General features: G+C 44.6%; 2 protein-coding genes across 10 annotated transcripts in view; both read right to left on the reverse strand.

Moving 5' to 3' along the window:
- Positions 1–8,947, reverse strand: part of sh3gl2a (SH3 domain containing GRB2 like 2a, endophilin A1) — a 31,694-nt gene extending 22,747 nt beyond the window's left edge. For 6 of the 7 annotated variants that reach the window (XM_035638336.2, XM_035638334.2, XM_035638335.2 and 3 more), the window contains exon 1: positions 8,743–8,947. In XM_035638336.2, coding sequence (XP_035494229.1) covers positions 8,743–8,787 — 45 coding nt within the window. In that variant the 5' untranslated portion in view covers positions 8,788–8,947. The remainder of the gene's footprint in view (positions 1–8,742) is intronic. The other variant, XM_035638331.2, reaches the window with a different exon arrangement.
- A 9,022-nt stretch (positions 8,948–17,969) lies between these two features.
- The window catches only part of cntln (centlein, centrosomal protein), a 93,401-nt gene continuing 91,611 nt past the window's right edge, over positions 17,970–19,759 (reverse strand). For all 3 annotated transcript variants that reach the window (XM_047333929.1, XM_035637524.2, XM_035637525.2), the window contains one exon: positions 17,970–18,755. In XM_047333929.1, coding sequence (XP_047189885.1) covers positions 18,645–18,755 — 111 coding nt within the window. In that variant the 3' untranslated portion in view covers positions 17,970–18,644. The remainder of the gene's footprint in view (positions 18,756–19,759) is intronic.

Consider the following 19,759-nt stretch of genomic DNA (forward strand, 5'->3'; position numbering starts at 1 on the left):
GTTCTGATTCATCGTCTGGGGATTTTCCCTGTACAAATTTCCTGGCAATACAGTCAACAATATTTCTGTGAGAACCAAATAAGTGGTGAAGCTATGACGTTAGCATGGCTATAAATAAAGACTTAATTTCTCACAAATAATCTGCATAATACTGCCACACACTCTGCCTTGCTCTTAATATGACATACACCTATAAATGGGTTGCAAAAGACTTTCATTCTGACACCACTCTCTGGCCAGTTATCACATCATTACTGCTACAAAAACATTTGGACTCCAACTTTTTCCACATGTAACAGTTTGATTTTTTTTCACAATGAGCCATTAAGATGCAAGATGTGGATCCTTTGTCTTTTTTTTGTCTTGTTTAGTTTTATGCATTCCAATTATTTAACTTCATGCAAAACGTCTCCGTCTTAAATCTTGACTGAAGTCTTGCGTGACCTGGTTCATGACCTCAGTATGGTCAGTGACCTTTAACCCCTGAGTTTATGCACAGCACACGACAGACAAGGTCTCTGGGGCGGTAACATCCATATCTGCAAATTAGGTTCTTAAGTATATCCACACACCACATCGGAAGCTATAACCAAAGTCAATGACCGAATGGGCCCTGAAGAGAGTGTACTGCAGGCGTCTGGGTTATAGATATGAAAAATAATGCTGGGACCTGTATGTCCCTGAAGTAGAGGTGTCTGTGTGGGTATGATGCTTTCATTTAGTCTTATCAATGTTTCCAATTATTTCCAAGTATAAAATTCAATTACTTTGCTCTCTGCACAAATGGCGTCATATTGACTGTTGAATCATCCTATAAAGAAAAAAACATTTTATAGAGAGATATTACTGAACCTTAGGCCTAAGTCACATTGATGGTCAATATATATATATATATTTTTTTTTAAAGGACCATTATTATGTTATTTTCTCCATTAATTATGTTTGATAAAGCAAACATTTTTCCAAATGCTTAACACAGGTTCAGAGAATCGCCCCTTCTCAAGCCCCGAGCCATCGCCTGTCTCTCCTGCAGTGGTGGATGCCTAGAATATATAATATACCAGTCCTGAATAAAACATCAACTCTGGCCTGAATACTGATGCTGGGAGAGGAAGGGAGGAGAAAGAAGGGAGGAGGAGAACAGGAGGAGAGAGAAACAACGGACAGCAACGAACCACAGACCACGCCCCGACGTTGTCATCACTCGTCTCTCTTCTCCGACAGACATGAGACGGGCTAAACATCGTTCATTCACATTCATTTTTTTTTTTCCTGAATCGGGACGTTAACATCACCAGTGCTCTTGTTCAAAATGTGCCGGCAGCATCTAACTACCAAGCTAAGAATAGCGCCGTAACAGGCCGCGTCTCTCTCTCTCTCTCTCTCTCTCTCATTAACCTCCAGGAAATAACTGACGTCAAAACACCAAGAACTCCACAACCCACTCTCCAACCCTCGGACTGCTGCGTGTGCGCTCCTGTCAAACCTGACACCAGTGCGACTGTTTGTTCAAAGGTTCCACATGAATGCTCCCGTTTCTATTTCGACAGTTTTAATAAATGGATGTTATTTGATTTATACATTAGGTCAGACGTATCCCTGTATTGTTTCTGGCTATGCACTGTCACTGCAATGTGCAGCAGCAGCTCTGGAGTCTACTGACAGATGGCCATTGTTGTAAAGTTCTCTTGAGGATTAGTGCACTGTCGGGGAAATGAATAATAATATTTGTTGGACTTGAGGTAAGGGGGGGGGGGGTGACATCACACTCACACTAGTCAAGAAACTGTCACTTCTACCTTAATATAAAGGAAAACATGTCAGAGAAGCAGTGAAAGATTTCCCTGTTTTTAAATCTTCTGGAGGGGAGCAGACTTCAGGAGCCTGGATCAAATACCTGAGAGGGTGTTTGATGTTTGCACTTGTCAAGAGAGCTGGATAAAATCTATATGCCTGTGCAGCAAGACTGAGCAAAGGACAGAAGAGCAGCCAAGGAAAAGGTCTCCTGCTGGAGAAAAAAGAAAGGGCTCTACTGTGGTTTTTTTTAACCGTAAGGGAAATAAAAAGGAGAAGTGAAGAGTAATAGAGGCACTGTGAGGGAAGGAAATAAATCCAGATAAAAGGATGGGAGGTACATCGCTGCTGGACTCAATCCAGCGCAGCATCACTTTTGCTGCATTGCCGATCCATACTTGGATCAAGGCACAAGGGCATTTCATTCTTAGCCAGGCGACTTCAACAATGTGTTTTTGTCTTCTGACTCATGAGCACATGGCACACGTGAGGCATTGGGTGTGCAGCTCGTAGTCTGGAGGATTCTGCACGTCGCAATTTACATTTAATGCCAAATTTAAAGTAAGGGTGCAGGGGCGGTTGTGGATTTTCTTCAAATCAGGGCTGCAATGACTCATCGATTAACACAAACAATGACCAGCGAGTCGTTTTCTATGTAAAATGAGAGAAACATTTGATGGTTTTAGCTTTCAAAGAGTAAGGTTTTGCGACATTAATATTGTAAACTGATTATCTGGGGGGTTTTGGACTGTTGGTCGGACCAAACAAGGGATTTGACGATGCCCCCTTCGGGTTCAGGGACATTTTACGTCACATTTACCTGACACACTTTTAAGCTGAGAAAATGATTAGCAGATGAAGAGAACGGTTGCTAGTTGCCTAGAATTATTGATAAAAAAAAAAGAAAAGAAGAACTGGCTCAGTACCAATATCAACTGACCAAATTCAGCTTGGTGAAAATGTGTTCTCAAATTTGAAAAAAAAAGTAAATCCCCACAGATCGACTGTAGTCCAGGTCTCTCCTGTGTGACCCGGCTCAGTCCCTCCTCCGGCTCTGCCCTCCTGTATCCCTTGGCCGAGTCCTCCCTCCATCTCTCTGCCACGCCCAGCCTGCTCAAGGGTGCTTTCCGTCTCCCTCGCTTGTCTTCCCTCTTATCTCGCTCCCCTCGCTCCGCTCTTTTTGTCCCTCCCGCCCCGTCTGTTATCTCCCAGCTGGATCTGTTTTTACGCTGCACTGCAGTAGGCCTAGCGAGGATCCAGGCTGGATGCGTCACCCACTCACAATCTGCTGCCCTGGAACCCTGCAGGCGTCCGCCGCGTCCAAAGACCCCACTGCTGTCCACGGGCACGCACGGAGCTACATCGATGGCCACTCACTCATACGCATGCTTGCACACTGCACTCCCCTCCTAAAGGGAGAGAAACGCCGAAAATGCCTACACACACACACACACACACACACACACACACACACACACACACACACACACACACACACACACACACACACACACACACACACACACACACACACACACACACACACACACACACACACACACACACACACACACACACACACACACACGAATAAAGAATTTAATTTAAATGGACCAAGAAAGAAAGAGTCCCCGATACTCAATCACTTGCCTTTAAACTACAGAATGAAATGAGACGGCTTCCAGTTGACTAATCGAAATGCTGCACACAGTCGAGTGAGGATAACACTTGTAGCACTGGTATTAGTATGCAGCACGCACACTGGGAAACCTCACTGCGAACCAAGGCTGACTACAAAATAAAGGATGACTGCTCTACTATCCACTGTAAGAAACGTTCCCTGTCCAGATTTGATATATGCGCTGCTCGATTCTGCGACAATCACACCGGCGCCCAGACGGAACGACCACACGCGTTCACATGCAGAACACACACGTACAGCGGCCACAGTATCCTGACAGATAGCTGGGATCACATTCAAACCACAAAATGGCACGCAGATTCATTTTGCTCGCACAGCTGTTGCTCAAAAAGGAGCCTTGGTTTTGTTTTTACAGCTTTTACCAGCGTCGCGTGAAAACGGCCTAAGGGCCAATTTCCAGAAAATGATGGATGACATCGCTGCCTGAAGTTCACAGTGTGAAAAGTCTCGCCCGTTTCCGAATTGGTTTTTTTGTTTTTAATTGACAATGTTTCACAGGTTGTTTCCAATTTGAGGTGTAAGTGTACATTTTTAATAATCACAGGCAGAAAAATAAAAATAATAAAACCTGGCTACATGGAGTTTACACAAACCTGGTCTCACTGGCTCCGTAGATTACACACAGATTACACGTCGACACCAAATTCATTGCTGTGATTAGATTTTTATTTTTGAGTACTTCAAATTATAGTTAAAGCGCTGCATGAAGCCCTTGAATATTGGTCTGCAGGCTGGGTGTAACATGGTAACTATGAGCGTATTTAGTAGACAAGCCATGAAAAAATAACCTTATATATTATGAAACTCTTGTACGGTCTTGTTGAACGTGGTGTGATTTGCCTCTGCTTATGAGCAATGGGCTGCAAGTAGGACATTAGATAACAGTCTCATTAAATCCACCTGGACAGTATGATCTCTTTAAATATGATAAGAAAACGAAACAAACAAAGAATAGCTGCAGCTTACGACCCAGTTCATACATTTATACGTGACGTGCGTGCAGAACCAGCCTCTTTCTGACACTGACGAGAATCAAAAAACGCCATTTTATCTGGAAAAGCTGCGAAGACGAAAACCCCAAAAGACTCTCCTCTTTGTTTCTATTCTCTCTCTCTCTCTCTCTCCGGCACACTCTCTCAAGCATTCTCGTCATCTTCTTCATCTCTCCTCTGTCTCTCTCTACAGCAGATTCCATTTAATGAACACATTTCTGTCTGCTTGCTGGCAGCCCATGCTCACTCCTCTGAGATAAAACATGGACCCTGCAGTTTTAAAATAATCATGAGAAAGTGGTATTTAAACTTGGGTTTGATAAAAAGAAAAAAATATCACGACCAACGGTGAGTGCTGCGGCGCGCTGTTGACTCTTTCTCGGGCACATCCGTCGAGTGGACGTTACAGCCCTAAATAAATAGCCTCATCACATTAGCATGCTCACGTACACACACTGCACACACACACACACTGCACACACACATGGACACACACAGCACACACACACAAACACACAACTCTCTCCATTGGCGCAGAAGCATCATGAAGGGAGCATCTGCTCCCTTGCATGACTCAGTTGATTTGTGACGTAATAAGCAGAAAGCAGTCAGTCACATTATAATAAAGACAATAAAAGGAGAGTTCAATGGCTTGAAAACAGATATATTCAAAACTCGTTTCTTCGATTTAAACAGTATGTCAAGTTATATCGCCGTCTTCCATAGTCCACAGTGAAATGAGTGACGGGTTTCGTGGCAAATGTGATCAAATAAAAAAATAAAAAGCGATGTCTAGTGGACCTGCCGGGTTTTACCCTTCATGCCTTATGCTCCCCTTCTTTTTAAAATGGAAAACGTAATTAATGCACCACTCTGAGCTCCGGTGTCCTTGGATGAGAGAGAGATGTCTTCTGACGGGGAAAAGTGTGAGTGATATATGTGAGAAGGTGAAACTGAGGTTGTGTGTGTGTGTGTGTGTGTGTGTGAGAATCTCATAAAATCCCATCAACCCCTTGTCGTGCTGCCTTTTATGAGCCATTTCTCCCACAAGAGTCCATAAACTCTTTGACGAAGAAATGCTGCCAGCCTCCGAGCACACAGACGAGGATTGTCCGTCTTTTAGAAAGCAGCTGATGTTTCACCGAACCTCAGACTAAGCTGCACTGCTAATTACCAGTTAGGCTTATCGGACCAATGGAGCATTTTAAGATTTGCAATCTGTTCCAATCTACATACAAAACAGTGTGATGTTATTGTGACTCAATTTATTTCGTTTAAAAAAAACAACAACTTGTGGGCAATTTGACAATATATATACCATGGAACAATATACACTTGTCAACCTTGGGTAATGTTGAAAACAAGTAAGAATGAACTATTTCATAAAATGTTTGTAAAGTAATTTTTTTCATTACTGATCCATCTGCAGACAGTTGCCCCCTCCCTACCACACCGAGTCGTGACGATGAGAAAAGAGACGACGATTGGACACCTTGAGTAATATAAGTGGCTTCAGTGCCGATACCCATTCTGCCACATCACTATCCGATTGGTATAAATCCCTGGTTTCAACCCTTAATCTCCTGACCTCTCTCCTTGTGTTGGCATGGGGGGTTCGACAATGTGTGTGTGTGTGTGTGTGTGTGTGTGTGTGTGTGTGTGTGTGTGTGTGTGTGTGTGTGCGTGCGTGCGTGCGTGCGTGCGTGCGTGCGTGCGTGTGTGTGCAAGAAGCCAGATTGCAGGGTTACTACCTATGTGAGTCTGGGCCTGGATTATGGGGCTGTGGCATGAGAACAGAGGGATTGAGGGGAGCCTTCTGCCACTGGGAGTCTGGGGAAGAAGGCATGTTGTGTGTGTGTGTGTGTGTGTGTGGTGGGGGTGTTAATGTTGAGGAACAGACAGCAGGAGACCACAGAGACCGCTGACTGTGCCTAGAGCCGCCTTAATAGCATTGGGAATAAAACTGAGTAATGACGACTGTGCTGTTGTAAAAAATCGTACAAATTCAGACGTATCCGCTGCACTTCTACACGCTCAACTACACCTCTTCATGCATACACACCGGGAGCCACATAACTGTATGCATATTTACAGATATGTAGGCTGATATGCGGCCTGCACTCCAGGCAGTAGACGGAGGAACATCTGCAGGACGAGAGGGGGCTCAGCTAATGGGCGACAACAGACTCATCACACAGAATTAACACAATCTGTGCAGCCCCCAGTGAGCCGCCGTCTACGTCCAGTCTGGCCAAACCAGTCCCTGACTGAAACTGTAAAAATGTGTTGATGACCATTTGCAATTTACATTTGATCTAATATTCCGGGTAGCGGGTTCTAATCTTGCTTATGAATATGCAATGGAAATGTGTGTGTTGGGCTTTACGTCTCCACACAAGTCTCTCAAATGTCAGTGTAACATGGACAACAATATAAATAACTGATGGCTTTGTTATACAACAGTAGACTCTATTATATCACCATATTTCATCCTGGCTCAGAATTGTGTAAATGGCGTCCAGTCCGTGCAAACTACTGCCCTAATCTCAGTTATTCTGGTCTGACGTGTGCAGACGGTGACCTTCAACAGACGGGCCATCACTAGTGTTACAGTCAGGAGATTACTCCCACCTCTCTACGTGACAACTGCACAGAGAGACGAGCAATGGTGCAAAACTGGGAGCTGTGCGCCAAGGCCAAACTGGGTGAACTGGAGTAAGGGAAGGAGGGCGTTACAGTAGGAGCACGCGTGTGTATGGGTGAGTCAGCCGGGCTCTATAGGTTTCCTGTTGTGTGGGGGCTTGAGGCTGATTGTCAGCGTCCATGTGACTCACCCCCCTGGAGACGATCAACCTCCCCTCGGAGCCCCGATGCTCTCGGCTAACACCGGAAATAAAAGTCAATCAGAGCCCTGGAGTCAGTGGAGAGCCGCAGGCGTGGATCTCTGCACACCTTTAACCATCAAGGTCCCGGTTAGGAGCACTGGCGATAACCATTGATCGATTCCAGAGTTACTAATGGTTCAAATGAGGGATGCACCGATACCACTTTCTTTTCAGACCAAGTACAAGTACAAACATTTGGCTACTTGCCGATACCGAGTACCGATATGAGTACCTGTCCCTGCGTCACTGCTTTTTAATGTGCCGTATAGTTTGTGCTGGTAGCATGAAATATTGCGATTATCAGTGCCAGGTGTTTTTTGTTTTTGTCGTTTGCGTGTTTTTGCTACAAATTGCTGACATTGCTCCTCCTCCGCTCAACGCCGCGACCTGCTCAACTGTCTAGAGGACGATATGTTGCCGGGGTGGTATCTGGTGCTGTAGTATCTGTGTAGTACAAGTATGTGCACATGAGCACAGTATCCCCGATACTGGTATCGGTATCAGTGCATCCCTAGTTAAAATGTCACTTTGAACTCTGGGGAATAACATAACTAAGATACTGGGATGGGTGGGATGGGTTTGACGTACAACATTTAGCTGAATATGTCCACAAGCCCTGGGCTCACGTCTGAGAATAACAGATGATTCAGCACGAGATGGGGGAAGACACATTTCAATCCATCAGTGGGCGATATGGGCTTTTTAAAGGGCGCCGGGGTCATGGCGTGGGACGGGACGAGCGGATTTCCGCCGAGGCGCACGGCGCGTAACGATTGCATAACGGCGCGCACGTCGGAGTTCCCCACTGCGTCGAAAAGCGAAACACGGATCGACAACCGTGATTTCACGTATGCGGGGGGTCCGCAACTTTGCGCATGGAGCGGCTGCCGCTAACGTGCAGCTCGGGCGGAATGTCATCTGAAGGGTACCGAGAGGAACCGACGCGCCCCGACATCACCGCCGTCACATTGTCGTGACTCGTGCCACCTGCCTCCCGGACACACACACACACACACACACACACACACACACACAGAAACATGGCATCCATTAAATGATCATGCGCCGCTTCCCGTCATGCGCCAAAAATGACCACAGCACAGTGGCGCGGCGGAGGCTGCAGCAGCGCGCCACAGTGATGAATGACTCGCGTTGGTGCAATGCCGCAGCTGCAGCAGCACGCGAGTCGTTACGCTGGAGTGCGTTTCAGCACCGGGGCAGCGGCAGCAGCAGCAGGACGAGATTTAAAAACCATACGAGACTAGAAGCATCTCTACCATCCCAACGCCTCTCCTCCTCCTCCTCCTCCTCCCTCCTCTCCATCAGTGGCACTCGAGCATGAAGGTCTGGCGCGTCGCCCTCCTCTTACCTGAGTGGCTTTGTGGAATTGCTTCTTCAGCCCCGCTACAGACATGGTGGCTAGACGGTGGCTCTGGTCGGGACTGTATGGATTTGGACAAAAAAAACAAAACAAGAGCAGAATAATCTCGGTCCTTATTTTGTTGTCTGCGGATGCTCGTGCAGTCGCGGCTGTCACCCCAGTGTCCGCTCGTCTTCACCAGAGGGATCTCCCGTGAGCGGGGGTGGGGGGGGTGGGGGCTGACTTAAGCTCCGATCCGATTGGATGTTAAAGCCCCACACGTCCAGAACGGCGCTGACGTCAGAGCCAGCTCCTTTTAAAGCGGCCCCCTCTCTTTACTACGGCGCGGCCGGACGCGGTGCTCCGAGAGCAGGCTGGGGGACATCTCCGACCTAAGCTCGTTTAATGGAAGGACAAGGACACACACGGGGTCCCCGCACACTTCCCATTTCAACATTTTCAAACATCCCGGACCCAAATGCCCCCTTGTCCTCGGTAGGTTTCTGCGAGTGCAGATAGGATTGGAGTTGATGTAAGGGATAGCCCCTCGAGACGTCTCATTACCAAGGGGTCCCATACAACACAGAGACAAAACAGACTAGAGAGTCAAAATAATAACACTACACATCAACGTTGCAAATACACACACACAAATACATCCAGCTCGCTCACCCACACCCCCAACCCGCAAATGTAAATCATAACAATTATAATGACAATAAAGCACCGTGAATAAATGGAATGATCCTGGTTATAATAGTGAAATTAAAAAGCATGAACAGGATGTCTTCAAATGAGAAAAATAAAGATGTCTTGAAGAAGCAGTGAAAAGATGTAATGGATCTCAGAGAGAGGGGAGAGACAGCTAGATGTGTATTAAGTAAATATGATAGAAATTATTTGTTATGTTATTTTATGTAATATTATCATATAGGATAATATTGTGTAAATAAATCATTTTAAAATCCAACTGTTGACACATTACATTCTGGCTGTGTCTGCTATCATGTTGCACTCCACACATTAAAAGTTGATTGTGATGTGCACGTGCGGGTTGATATTGAAATATTGATACTTCAGACCTGCTCTACGACTGATTGACACATTAAAAGATTGATATTCAAACCGAGTAATTTGGGTTAAATGTGTATTCTATCATCAACACAGCAGCTATCACCATGCAGGATGATCAGAATGATTGGGAACTACTTATCCTTCCGCCTGTCAGTCATGTACAGTACGAATACGGCTCTCTCTGTAGATACAGTAGTGGCAGGTACAGAGAGTGCGTAGCCATGGCGACGGTTCATCTCTGACCGTGGGAAAATTTGTCACTGGACTTAAGGGGATGAGATGGATCGTTAGTTTCCTAAAAGTCCTTGGATTCACGTCTGTTCAGACAGTATGGAAACACAAATATTCTTCCAATACTCTCGGTTCTTTTTGCCATATTTATCCAGACCCATATACTTGTCTATACAGCGTATATAGGAACCCTGAGGATAATCTGAGAGAAGAAAGAACTTGGGGACGGCATCATAGAATTAGTTTTCCATTCAACTGAGCTTTAATCTGATATCAAGATGATGCAGAGGCAGAAACAACTTGTCACTGGCGACTAAACCTTAATATCAAGACCAGTAGATCAATTAGTGATGGCTGCGCATTGTTCCAAATGATAATCTGGAAAGAAAGACAGAAACTAGGGTTCCAAATCAGGTTTGGTAACTGGCCCTCACAGTGAGACTCAGTAAGTTGTCAAGACATCACACTAGCACCCTGGACAGCGCCCGTCAACACAGAGACCCACAGTCCAACCGACACACCTTTCCATTTGCAATTTCCTCATTATTACATCGACACTGACGCGTCTATCCAAAGCCACATCTTTAATAATTGTATCTATATCGAGATTGCAAGCTGATTCTTGACCCTGGGAACAGCAGCCCCCATCCCAATCTCACGACTAGACCCTTTACTGGCTGTTCTGTAACCGTCCATCCACACAGACATTGTTTTGTCCACTGTGTCTTTTAAAATCATGTCATCGATGACATCGCCGTCAGTCCTTACAGACCTGCTACCACTGACGTCAGTCATGTGGAATAAGTCTTACGTAACAACGGTGTTAATGATATACAGTACGTGTTTGTCTTTGATTCTTTTTTGTTGTTATATATATATGTTCTTGTTCCACATTCAATCTTTTTGTTGCTGTGATGTGTTGCTTACTACTCTTACCGCACAACTTATAAGTGAGAACATTTTTAAGTAAATAATAATAATAATAATAATAAACTATCGGTGCGTAATGGTTGTGGGAGATGGCACAAACACCTTTGAGTTTGTCACATTCACTTTGAGGGACTTTAATGTGGACCTTACATCTGCGCACAAACTAACTGAAACACTGGACCAAATAGTAATTCATATGTGCAGCAGCACCAAATTACTTCTGTTACTTCCCTGCAGAATCCGGTCATCAAGATAATTTTCGGCTGAGACGCTTAAGCGCCCAAACTACACAGGACTAACGCGACCAATGAATCAAAGCTAAGAAGTCACCTGCAACACATTGGACAGCTCTGCGTCCCCTCGATGCCAGATGGCTGCTCAATTGTGGTTGGACGACCCGGGCAGGCATCCAGAGACGCATTGGCACATGGGCACTAGTGCAGATCTGGTGTAATAAGACTGAGTGAGGATGGAAGAACTGACTTTTAAATCCTCAATATCTGCGGCTGTGAAGTTTACAAATTAAAAAAAATTTAAAATAAAAATGCGATAATGTAGGAAATAAACTCTAACTAGTCAATGACACAAGGAGCCTTTGTGATATAGATATAACACAGTTATGAGGGGTTATATATTGTAATCACTATAAATTATATTTACCTCTTCCATTCAAATACTATAAAAGCATTTAAATAAATATACTGTATGTTTCTATTGTCCCCGAGAGGGAACTATAGGTGATGACATGCATACATAATAATAAACTACTGTCAATAACGTGTGTGTAAATGTGGACACAGACTGGCTGTATAGTAATACTAAGCTATGAATGTACACGCACATACATCTCATTTAAAGATATATTTGTCTATTCACCAATTTATTGCTTGGTTCCTTTAAGTGACAACTCCACTGACGTGTGATCTGATTACTGTAATATCTTATTTTGAGTTTACTCTTTTTTTTATCTTTTCTGATCAAATCCCCACACAGAGCAGATCAGTTAAGAAAGAGCCACTAAAAAAACCCATCAAACATTTGTGATGTGAGTGGCGCCATCCTCCGGTGAATGTCTGAACAGGAAACCAGGAGCCTGGTGATCTTGGATCCATTTGAACCAAGACACTAAACACATATCATCAAAAGTCAATCATAAAAATGTCACATTGACAGAAACAATTTAAAATGCAATGGCAATTAAGTCTTTGTATTTAATTTGTGAAGTCCCAGATAAACAACAGGTCACACACAGGTTTATGATTCAAACTCTCAAAACGAAATTCCAAAATTGAATAGAATATTTCATGCAAGTATCAATACAATTTTAACCTTTTGTATGTTATGTTCATGTTTAGGTCAATGTGCCTGTCCACATCCGAGCACATGTACAATAACAAACTGTGATGTTTTGCTGCCATCTAGTGGTTAGAAATGAGGCTGCAACAATGACAAACGTGAAGAACTGCCATGCAACACACATTGAGCTGTACTACCCCCACAGATGATATAAATTCAGCCGTGAAACCTGCATACGTACGAGGCTTTATCAGCGTCACCTTGCATGTCAAACAATTTTTTGTCTGAGTAGCTCTTACTTGGGAACAGAGGATTTATGAGGGATTCATAAAACCGGCTAAGAGAGACCCAAGTGCAGTTTTCTTTCTTGCCGGCCTCGGTGGGCAGCTCTGATGGAGTGCTCGGTCCCACGGCTCAGTGAGCTGTGTGTGTGTGTGTGTGTGTGTCCTGAGGTGAGTCCATTCGTCTTAACGCAGGAGACAATAAATCTCACTTGTGCGGTACAGACAGATGGAGGCTGAGCTCAAGTGAAATATGAGTTTGCTGCCATTAACTTTATTACACTGACCGCTGGTCTGATTTCTGTCTGTCACCAGCACAGTCTGAGGGTCGGAGATGAGGGAGTTTCTGTTTCGCACATCTGTAGCATGTTCGGGCACAGAGAGGGGGCGTCTGTTCACGCGTTATATTCATGTCCAGATATTTGTTTGTGATAAATGTTTGACACATAATCTTCTGATGCGCTTGGACACATCATAGGTGATGTTTTCTGGGGTTATCTGGTGTTTTGGGTCTTTCAACATCGGTCATCCTCGCCGAGAGCGACTGGCTTGTGTCCAGGTGGGGCCGCCCTACCCAAGGCACTCTTCTCCTGATCCCCAGCCACCTTGTAGCAACCTCTGCTGCATCTGTGACCCACTTAATGGTCCAATGCCTAATGGCCGCTGTGATGCCCAGCGTGTTGTAGACTATAGAGGGAGTTCCCTGCAAACCCCCGGCATCATTTTTAAGCTTTTCATCATTTGTTTAGTGCTGACGACAGAAAAGCTTCATATAAGAACGTGCATATTTTACAGCTTTTCCTCCATTTGTACAACTCGGTGGCAATAGCCATGTCAACATATATTCCTGTAATAAATATCTAGAGGACTAGCTCTTTAGTGAAGATGTTTTCAAAGACTAGGAAAGAATTGGCATTGGTTGCAATTCATCCTTCCAGTACCCTGTGATGACGGTGTACCCCGATAACCCTCACTCCTTGTTTCAAAAAACAAACTGATACTCTACCTGATAACGGCCTGGTCAAAGCCCTGCCTCGGCCTCCTGAGTCTCTTCGAGGCCCAACATGAGTCCTACATTCAAGGGACCAGTGTGTAGGATCCAGTCGAGTGGCAGAAGATTAAAATCAAGTATAATCCTTCCCTCCCTCCCCCTTTAGGTAACGTGAAAAGGCGGAAGGCCGACTCCAGAGCCAGTGCCTCTGTAAACTGTAGGGCCTTGTAGAAGAACTGCTGCTCCTGTGCCACATTGAGAGGACAGGATGCCTCCTTGCGGCGGTTGGGAGGTGCAGACGCCGGCTGTGAAACACCTTGGGATCGTTAATTATCGATTATTATGATATGAATTGTTTGGTTTAATGTTAACCTTATTGTTACCATGGTAGTTTTGCCAAGAGTCTCTTTCAATGCTCAGGAGCACTTGCTCTACCCTCACAGTTAGTTACCCTCATTGTCTGCATCTGTAAAATATGTGAATCACATTTCCCTGTTCGATTCCATTCACCTTTGACCCCCCCCCCCCAAATGAAACTGACTAATCATTTTTCCTGTTAATCTTAAAAAACATTAGCAAATGGCCATGATTATAGTTGATCCTAAATAAAGCTCAGAAACACATGCTTCAATTTTACATATGATTGGTGTGTGTGTGTGTGTGAGTAGGTGTGAAGGGAACATTCAGGATGTGCTGTGACCGCAGAGCAGGGGTCATTTGTCACACACATATGCCCGTCATGTCACCGGAGACAAACAACTAACACACACCAGACCACGGTCATGTGCTCGTGTGTGTTGTTTCATAAGGCTGACCGATCCCCGCCCCATTGTTCTCCACTCAAACATGCTAATGTACCTGTGCTCTGCTCTAATTGGTCCCAGTGATGCTCGCCCTGCTCCACCTGTGTTCATGGGAAGCCTCCAGTCGGTCCTGCAGTCAGGCCCCCGCCACTGCGTGAGAGCGCGCAGCGCTGATATTATGCAAACAAACACTTCTTTGTTGTTTGGCACTTCTTGCGCCGACCCGCCACTGCGGAAGAAAAGGGAGAAAGTAAGTAAAGGGAAAAGGAGAAAGGAATGATGGGTGGGTGAGGGGGGGTGCTTGAATTCATTAGTGTGATTACCTGAGGTGTGCTACTTTACAGGGGGTAATCTGCCAGCCCGCTTCATACCCTCCAAACTTCAGCCAGTCCGCTAATGAGTGCTTGGAAAAGTTAGTCAAGGTGGAGAGGTGCTTTGAGGCGCTATACGCCACAGACTAAGGTGTTATTATATATGCTGGAGCGGAAAACAAAGGATGGCTGCCTATTTTATATGAGCGGGGACCAACGGAGATGATGCTTCTTTAGCCGTTTGTTTTCCTCATGAATGCACATGACAAAATGGTGCGATAGGAGCTCATCAACGGATTCATTATGAACCTGAGAACAAAATAAAAAACTGATTAAAAATTGGAATATTTGAAAGAATGAAATCTCTGGTACATACTGTGTGTGTGAACCATGATGATTCGACTAATCTGTGAAATAAAGAGCCACATTTTTTTTATACCAATACGCGACAACATGCCCGGTTAGTCACCAGGACGCCCGAGGGTTCAGGTAGTCACATTGGAAAAAATAGTCGCTTCTCTCCGAGGTGATGTCGAGGAAAGCAGCTTCCCTCGTACGCAGTGAGAAGAGGTGGATTAGAGACCAGATCAACCCCGCTCTCATTCGCCTTTCTCTCATTCGCCTTTCTCTCATTTTTTTTCTTCCCAGGAGCTCAGGCCATGGCTTTAGAGAGACAGCTGCCATGAGCAAGGCTTAGGACAGTCCACGGGGACGGAGAAAGTGAAAGAGTCAAAGAACAATAAAAGAGAACAAGTGCAGGAAGAGCGTGGTCAAGATGGACAAGACAAAGAGGTAAGATGGAGGTAGAAAGAAAATATCCAAAAAGCTGTCTATATATATATATATATATATATTGACAGTATATATATATATATGAATACACACGCACAGTGGCAGTAGTGTCCAAAATTCTGAGACCGCTGTCCCTATGAAATGTAAAAGTTACGGATAGATCCTGTAACTTTTCCTCCTTCCTCTCACATTCTGCATCTGCTTTATCACAAAGCATCAAAACATAGCTCAGGTCCCCCGAGTGGCTGGCCTTTTTATCTGCTCCCTAGCTTCCCACGGCGGGCCGCATTCACCCATAATCTGCTGCCGTTTCATGTCTGCAGTGCTGTAGGAGAGGATAAGGGACTTGTCCAAGTGAAGATCAATGAGGTTGTATACATAGCATGTGTGCATCAGGAGAATGAGATTCCTTTTTTCTTCTTAAGGTGGCTCCCCCCCCCCATTAGACTCCCGACCAAAATGTCACTCTACAGTAAGAGGAGGTTTCTGTCATACACGATGTAAACAGCCTCTACCTTTTGTTACTGAACCGGCTCTCTGGGGATCAGTGAGAACCGAGAACTGTAAACATGTTGCATTATACATGTGTCAAAAACACATTTGGCTGGATGACACAAGCACCTTGTTATTTAAGACGGTGCCAAGTGTCTACGCCTGAGAAAAATCAAAGCAGACTGGTGTTTTGGCAGCGATAGGAGGGTGTGAAACTGTGTCAGTGAAATGAGGGAAGTCACCAGAGGCTTTTCCGAGAGATCGGCAAGGACTAATTGTGCTTCAGTTGGAGGCCGCAGAAATTCTACGCGTTTGCTTCGACTGTTCCTGGGCAGCCAGTCATCACACATACACGCGCACGCACGCACGCACGCACGCACGCACGCACGCGCGCGCGCGCGCACGCCAGACCAAGGGAACTTAAAACAGCCTTGGGAAACACAACACAAACACACACAAATGCAAATCATTGATCCACCCCAGAGTCAACCCACAACCCTGACCTCCACTACCCCTCCAGGAACAGTCTCCTGCAGGAATGTCTAGAAGAACAGGAAAGTTGGATTCGAAGAGGGAGACAGAGGAAACAAAATGACACAGAGTCGATTGTGTTGGAATGAACAAAAGGGGAAGGGAGGAAAACTTTCAATTTGGAAAGACTGATCAAAGTAATTCCCACAGGGAAACCCCTCTTAATGAGAGCTGCACAAGAAAATAAGGGTGGAAGACAAGGGGAGAGTGAAAGAGAAGAAAATCATGGCACGCCAATCCCGAATCAAGTACAGCACCTAGTGCAAGACATGAGTGTGTGAGCATTGGATGTTTGAAGGGTGTTTTCAAGATTGTTTTAACGTCTTCACACAAAGGCAAGGCCAGGTTAATTAAACCCAAGGGAGCACCAGCTGAAGGGGGCCCGCATTTGAATATGTCATAGAAATAGCACGAGTGTCAACCGAGGCCGGATGGCGGGCCTCGTCGAGCAAACATGTTGACTATGCATTACACGCTAAGAAGCAAGAGAGAGAGAAACGTAGACAGTCAGACGGCAAAGGGTGGGGGCTCGGAGATAATTTGCGTGGCATCTTCTCTCTTCTGTACCCGCTGTGCCACCGGATTCCTCCGAGTTATTAATGTTTGTCATTAGCTGCATTACGCTGGAGGACAGTGACTCGGGAAAAAAAAGCTGAAATTTATGTGGGACAAATATTGACAATAGCCCGCTCCTGGGTATTGGAGAAGAGAGAAAAGATGCAAACTATGTTAATGAATGGTAATTAACCACCAGGGTTTGTCTCTCCTGGATCCCAGCTAAATTGGTCCCCGAGTTGCAGCTAGAGACAGTCCTGGCCTAATCCTTTATTATAAAAAGATAAAGGAAAACGACATCATTAGCATATATTTGAGAAGGGAGGGGGGATTAAAAAGTGGAATTATTTCTTTTTAATTCCTGAATGGAGGATTCTTCATACCATAGTTAATTATACATAATAAAAAGAAAGGGGGAATGTGGTAAAGAGGAAAACAAAAGCTAGAAGAGGTAAAGAAAGGAGTAAAAAAAAAAAAAGGATGATATGAAGGGAGGAGTGTGAGGTCTCTTGTGTTGGAAGCCAACTCAAGGACAGATGAGACCAGGATCACGGTTTAATATTCAAAATGAATAATAAGAGAGGGAGAAAAAGGGAAACAGACAAAAGGCGTCGGAGGTAAATATGTCAAGGATGGAACCGCTCGTCTAATGCACCCGTGCTGTGCTGTGCCTGTGCTCGTGTGGACCCTTGTTAATGATGTCAACAGCAGGGGTCACTAGTTACAGACAAGCACCATGCCAACAGTCAGCTGTCAATCACGAGCGAGGTGTGAGAACCCTGCTGTCCACCAGAGCATCCTCCATCACCATCACACACTGACTGACAGTCCTTTGAACTGCTGCAACGAACACAGAAGAAGAGAGCATTTAGACAAGAAACAAGACCATGAGATTCCCAACAAAATAAAATGAATAAAGTCTTTGAAGAACACAATACGGACAAAACAATAAAGGAACAGAGTTTTTATTTAATAATAAAGGAGAGAGAAATGATTTATGTTTGGTGTAATCGATTGTTAAATTATCAAGAGGACAAATAGAAACTATAACAATTGCAAGAATAAGCATTGATAGGGTCTCTAGTAGCAGAACAATCCGGTCTGATAAATGGATCAAACCTCTTACAGTGAATATTCTGCTCTGTGCTGCACTCTTGACTTTCTCAAAGTGTCGACTTGGCATTACTAGGTCAAGTCCCTGCACCCTTAGGTCCTCAAGTTGCCAAATAAATTAGAGGGAGAAGTAAAAGACAGTAAAAAAAAAAAAAAAAAAGTCTAACTTAAACATTAGCGTAAGCATTTGCCTTATCACCCCAGGTCTGTGCTGTGAGTGGGGGAGAGTGGCTGCACTTTAAATTAGCTTGGCGCTAAAGGGCCCTGTCTGATAGACATAGTGCATTGAGGGCTAACACAGATGTCGAGGGCTCATTTACAAAAGCCGGGCTGCTGTGTTGCGCCAGTGGCCCAGAGTGAGTCGACAGCGTCTTTCTCACAAATATTGGTTCTGCTGCCCCGGCTCAGCTTGGCCCAGCCCAGCTCCCACTGAGTAGGAACCAGTGAGGGAGAGAGGGAGGGAGGGAGAAAAAGAAGAGGATGACAGTTTTCCCAGCCTCAGCCCAGGGAGTCAGGCTTTTTCGCTGACTGGTGTTGCGAGCGTGGCCAGCTCTTCTGTCAGCACTTTCCTCTCCTTCATCTTCACACGCACAGCCTCCATTAGCTGGCCGGCAGAGGGGATCTGCAGGGGAGGGAAAGGATAGGAAAGGGGTTGTGGGGGCGGTGGTAGAAAAGGGTAAGAGAAAATGAGGAAAACATAAATACACCACTATTAAAACAAAAAAGAAAAGGTCAGATTTTTGACACCTGGCATCTTTTCAGAAAGCTTATGTGTTGTTTTGTGAAACAAGAGAACCTCAGATGGGGCCTGAGGACTTGTGAAACTTTTCAAGGACCATTCACGTCGAGTGTTTTGACAAAGCAATTCACAAAAACAGGCTGCACAGCGGCAGTTTCAAGACTTCCCTTTACTTCCCCACATTTTCCTTTATTCTGACCTTTTAGTCTCAATCAGCGATGAATAACGATTCTTACATATTCACATTAAAATTATACATTTTTTAAGAGTGGTTTTAATTTACATTTACAGTTATTGTTTGTCCTGTTACACTGGAAGATAAATTCCTAAGCAATTATAATGTACGAGAGAGGGGGACTGAAAGATCCCTGCATGATTTTGCGATCTCTGACTGCCACATGTAAGCTTTGCTAAAATGTATTAGAATCCAAATCCGATTTATAGGCCAAGTATGTTTATGCATATAATGAATTTGACTCTGATTTTTTTTTTTTAGTGGCTCTTCTTGTACTTATATACAATTCCAAGAACAATGTTAAGGAGGGAAAACATAAACATATAACTTGTTTGTGCATTGGCGGAGGAATTCTGATTTTGACCTTCATCTTACCTTAAAATCATGTCAGTAATGAATCACTTCACGGCAATCAAAAGCAGCACATATGGGTTCTTAAAAGTGTTTTTAAATTTTTTTTTTTATCGTGAACCTGTTCTTAAAGTGAAGTTTTAAAGCAAATATTGTTTGCTGGGGCTGAGGACACACTACACTTTCCTCAGAAGCTCCAGTTTGACACTTTTCAGCACACATGCTACGAGGCAAAATAAAACAGTCTAGGCACCCCTGGAGAAGGATTTTTATTGAACTGTATCTGTGCATGCGGAGGTGA

This window comes from Scophthalmus maximus, chromosome 8 (assembly GCF_022379125.1).
Source record: "Scophthalmus maximus strain ysfricsl-2021 chromosome 8, ASM2237912v1, whole genome shotgun sequence".
Lineage (NCBI taxonomy): Eukaryota > Metazoa > Chordata > Actinopteri > Pleuronectiformes > Scophthalmidae > Scophthalmus > Scophthalmus maximus.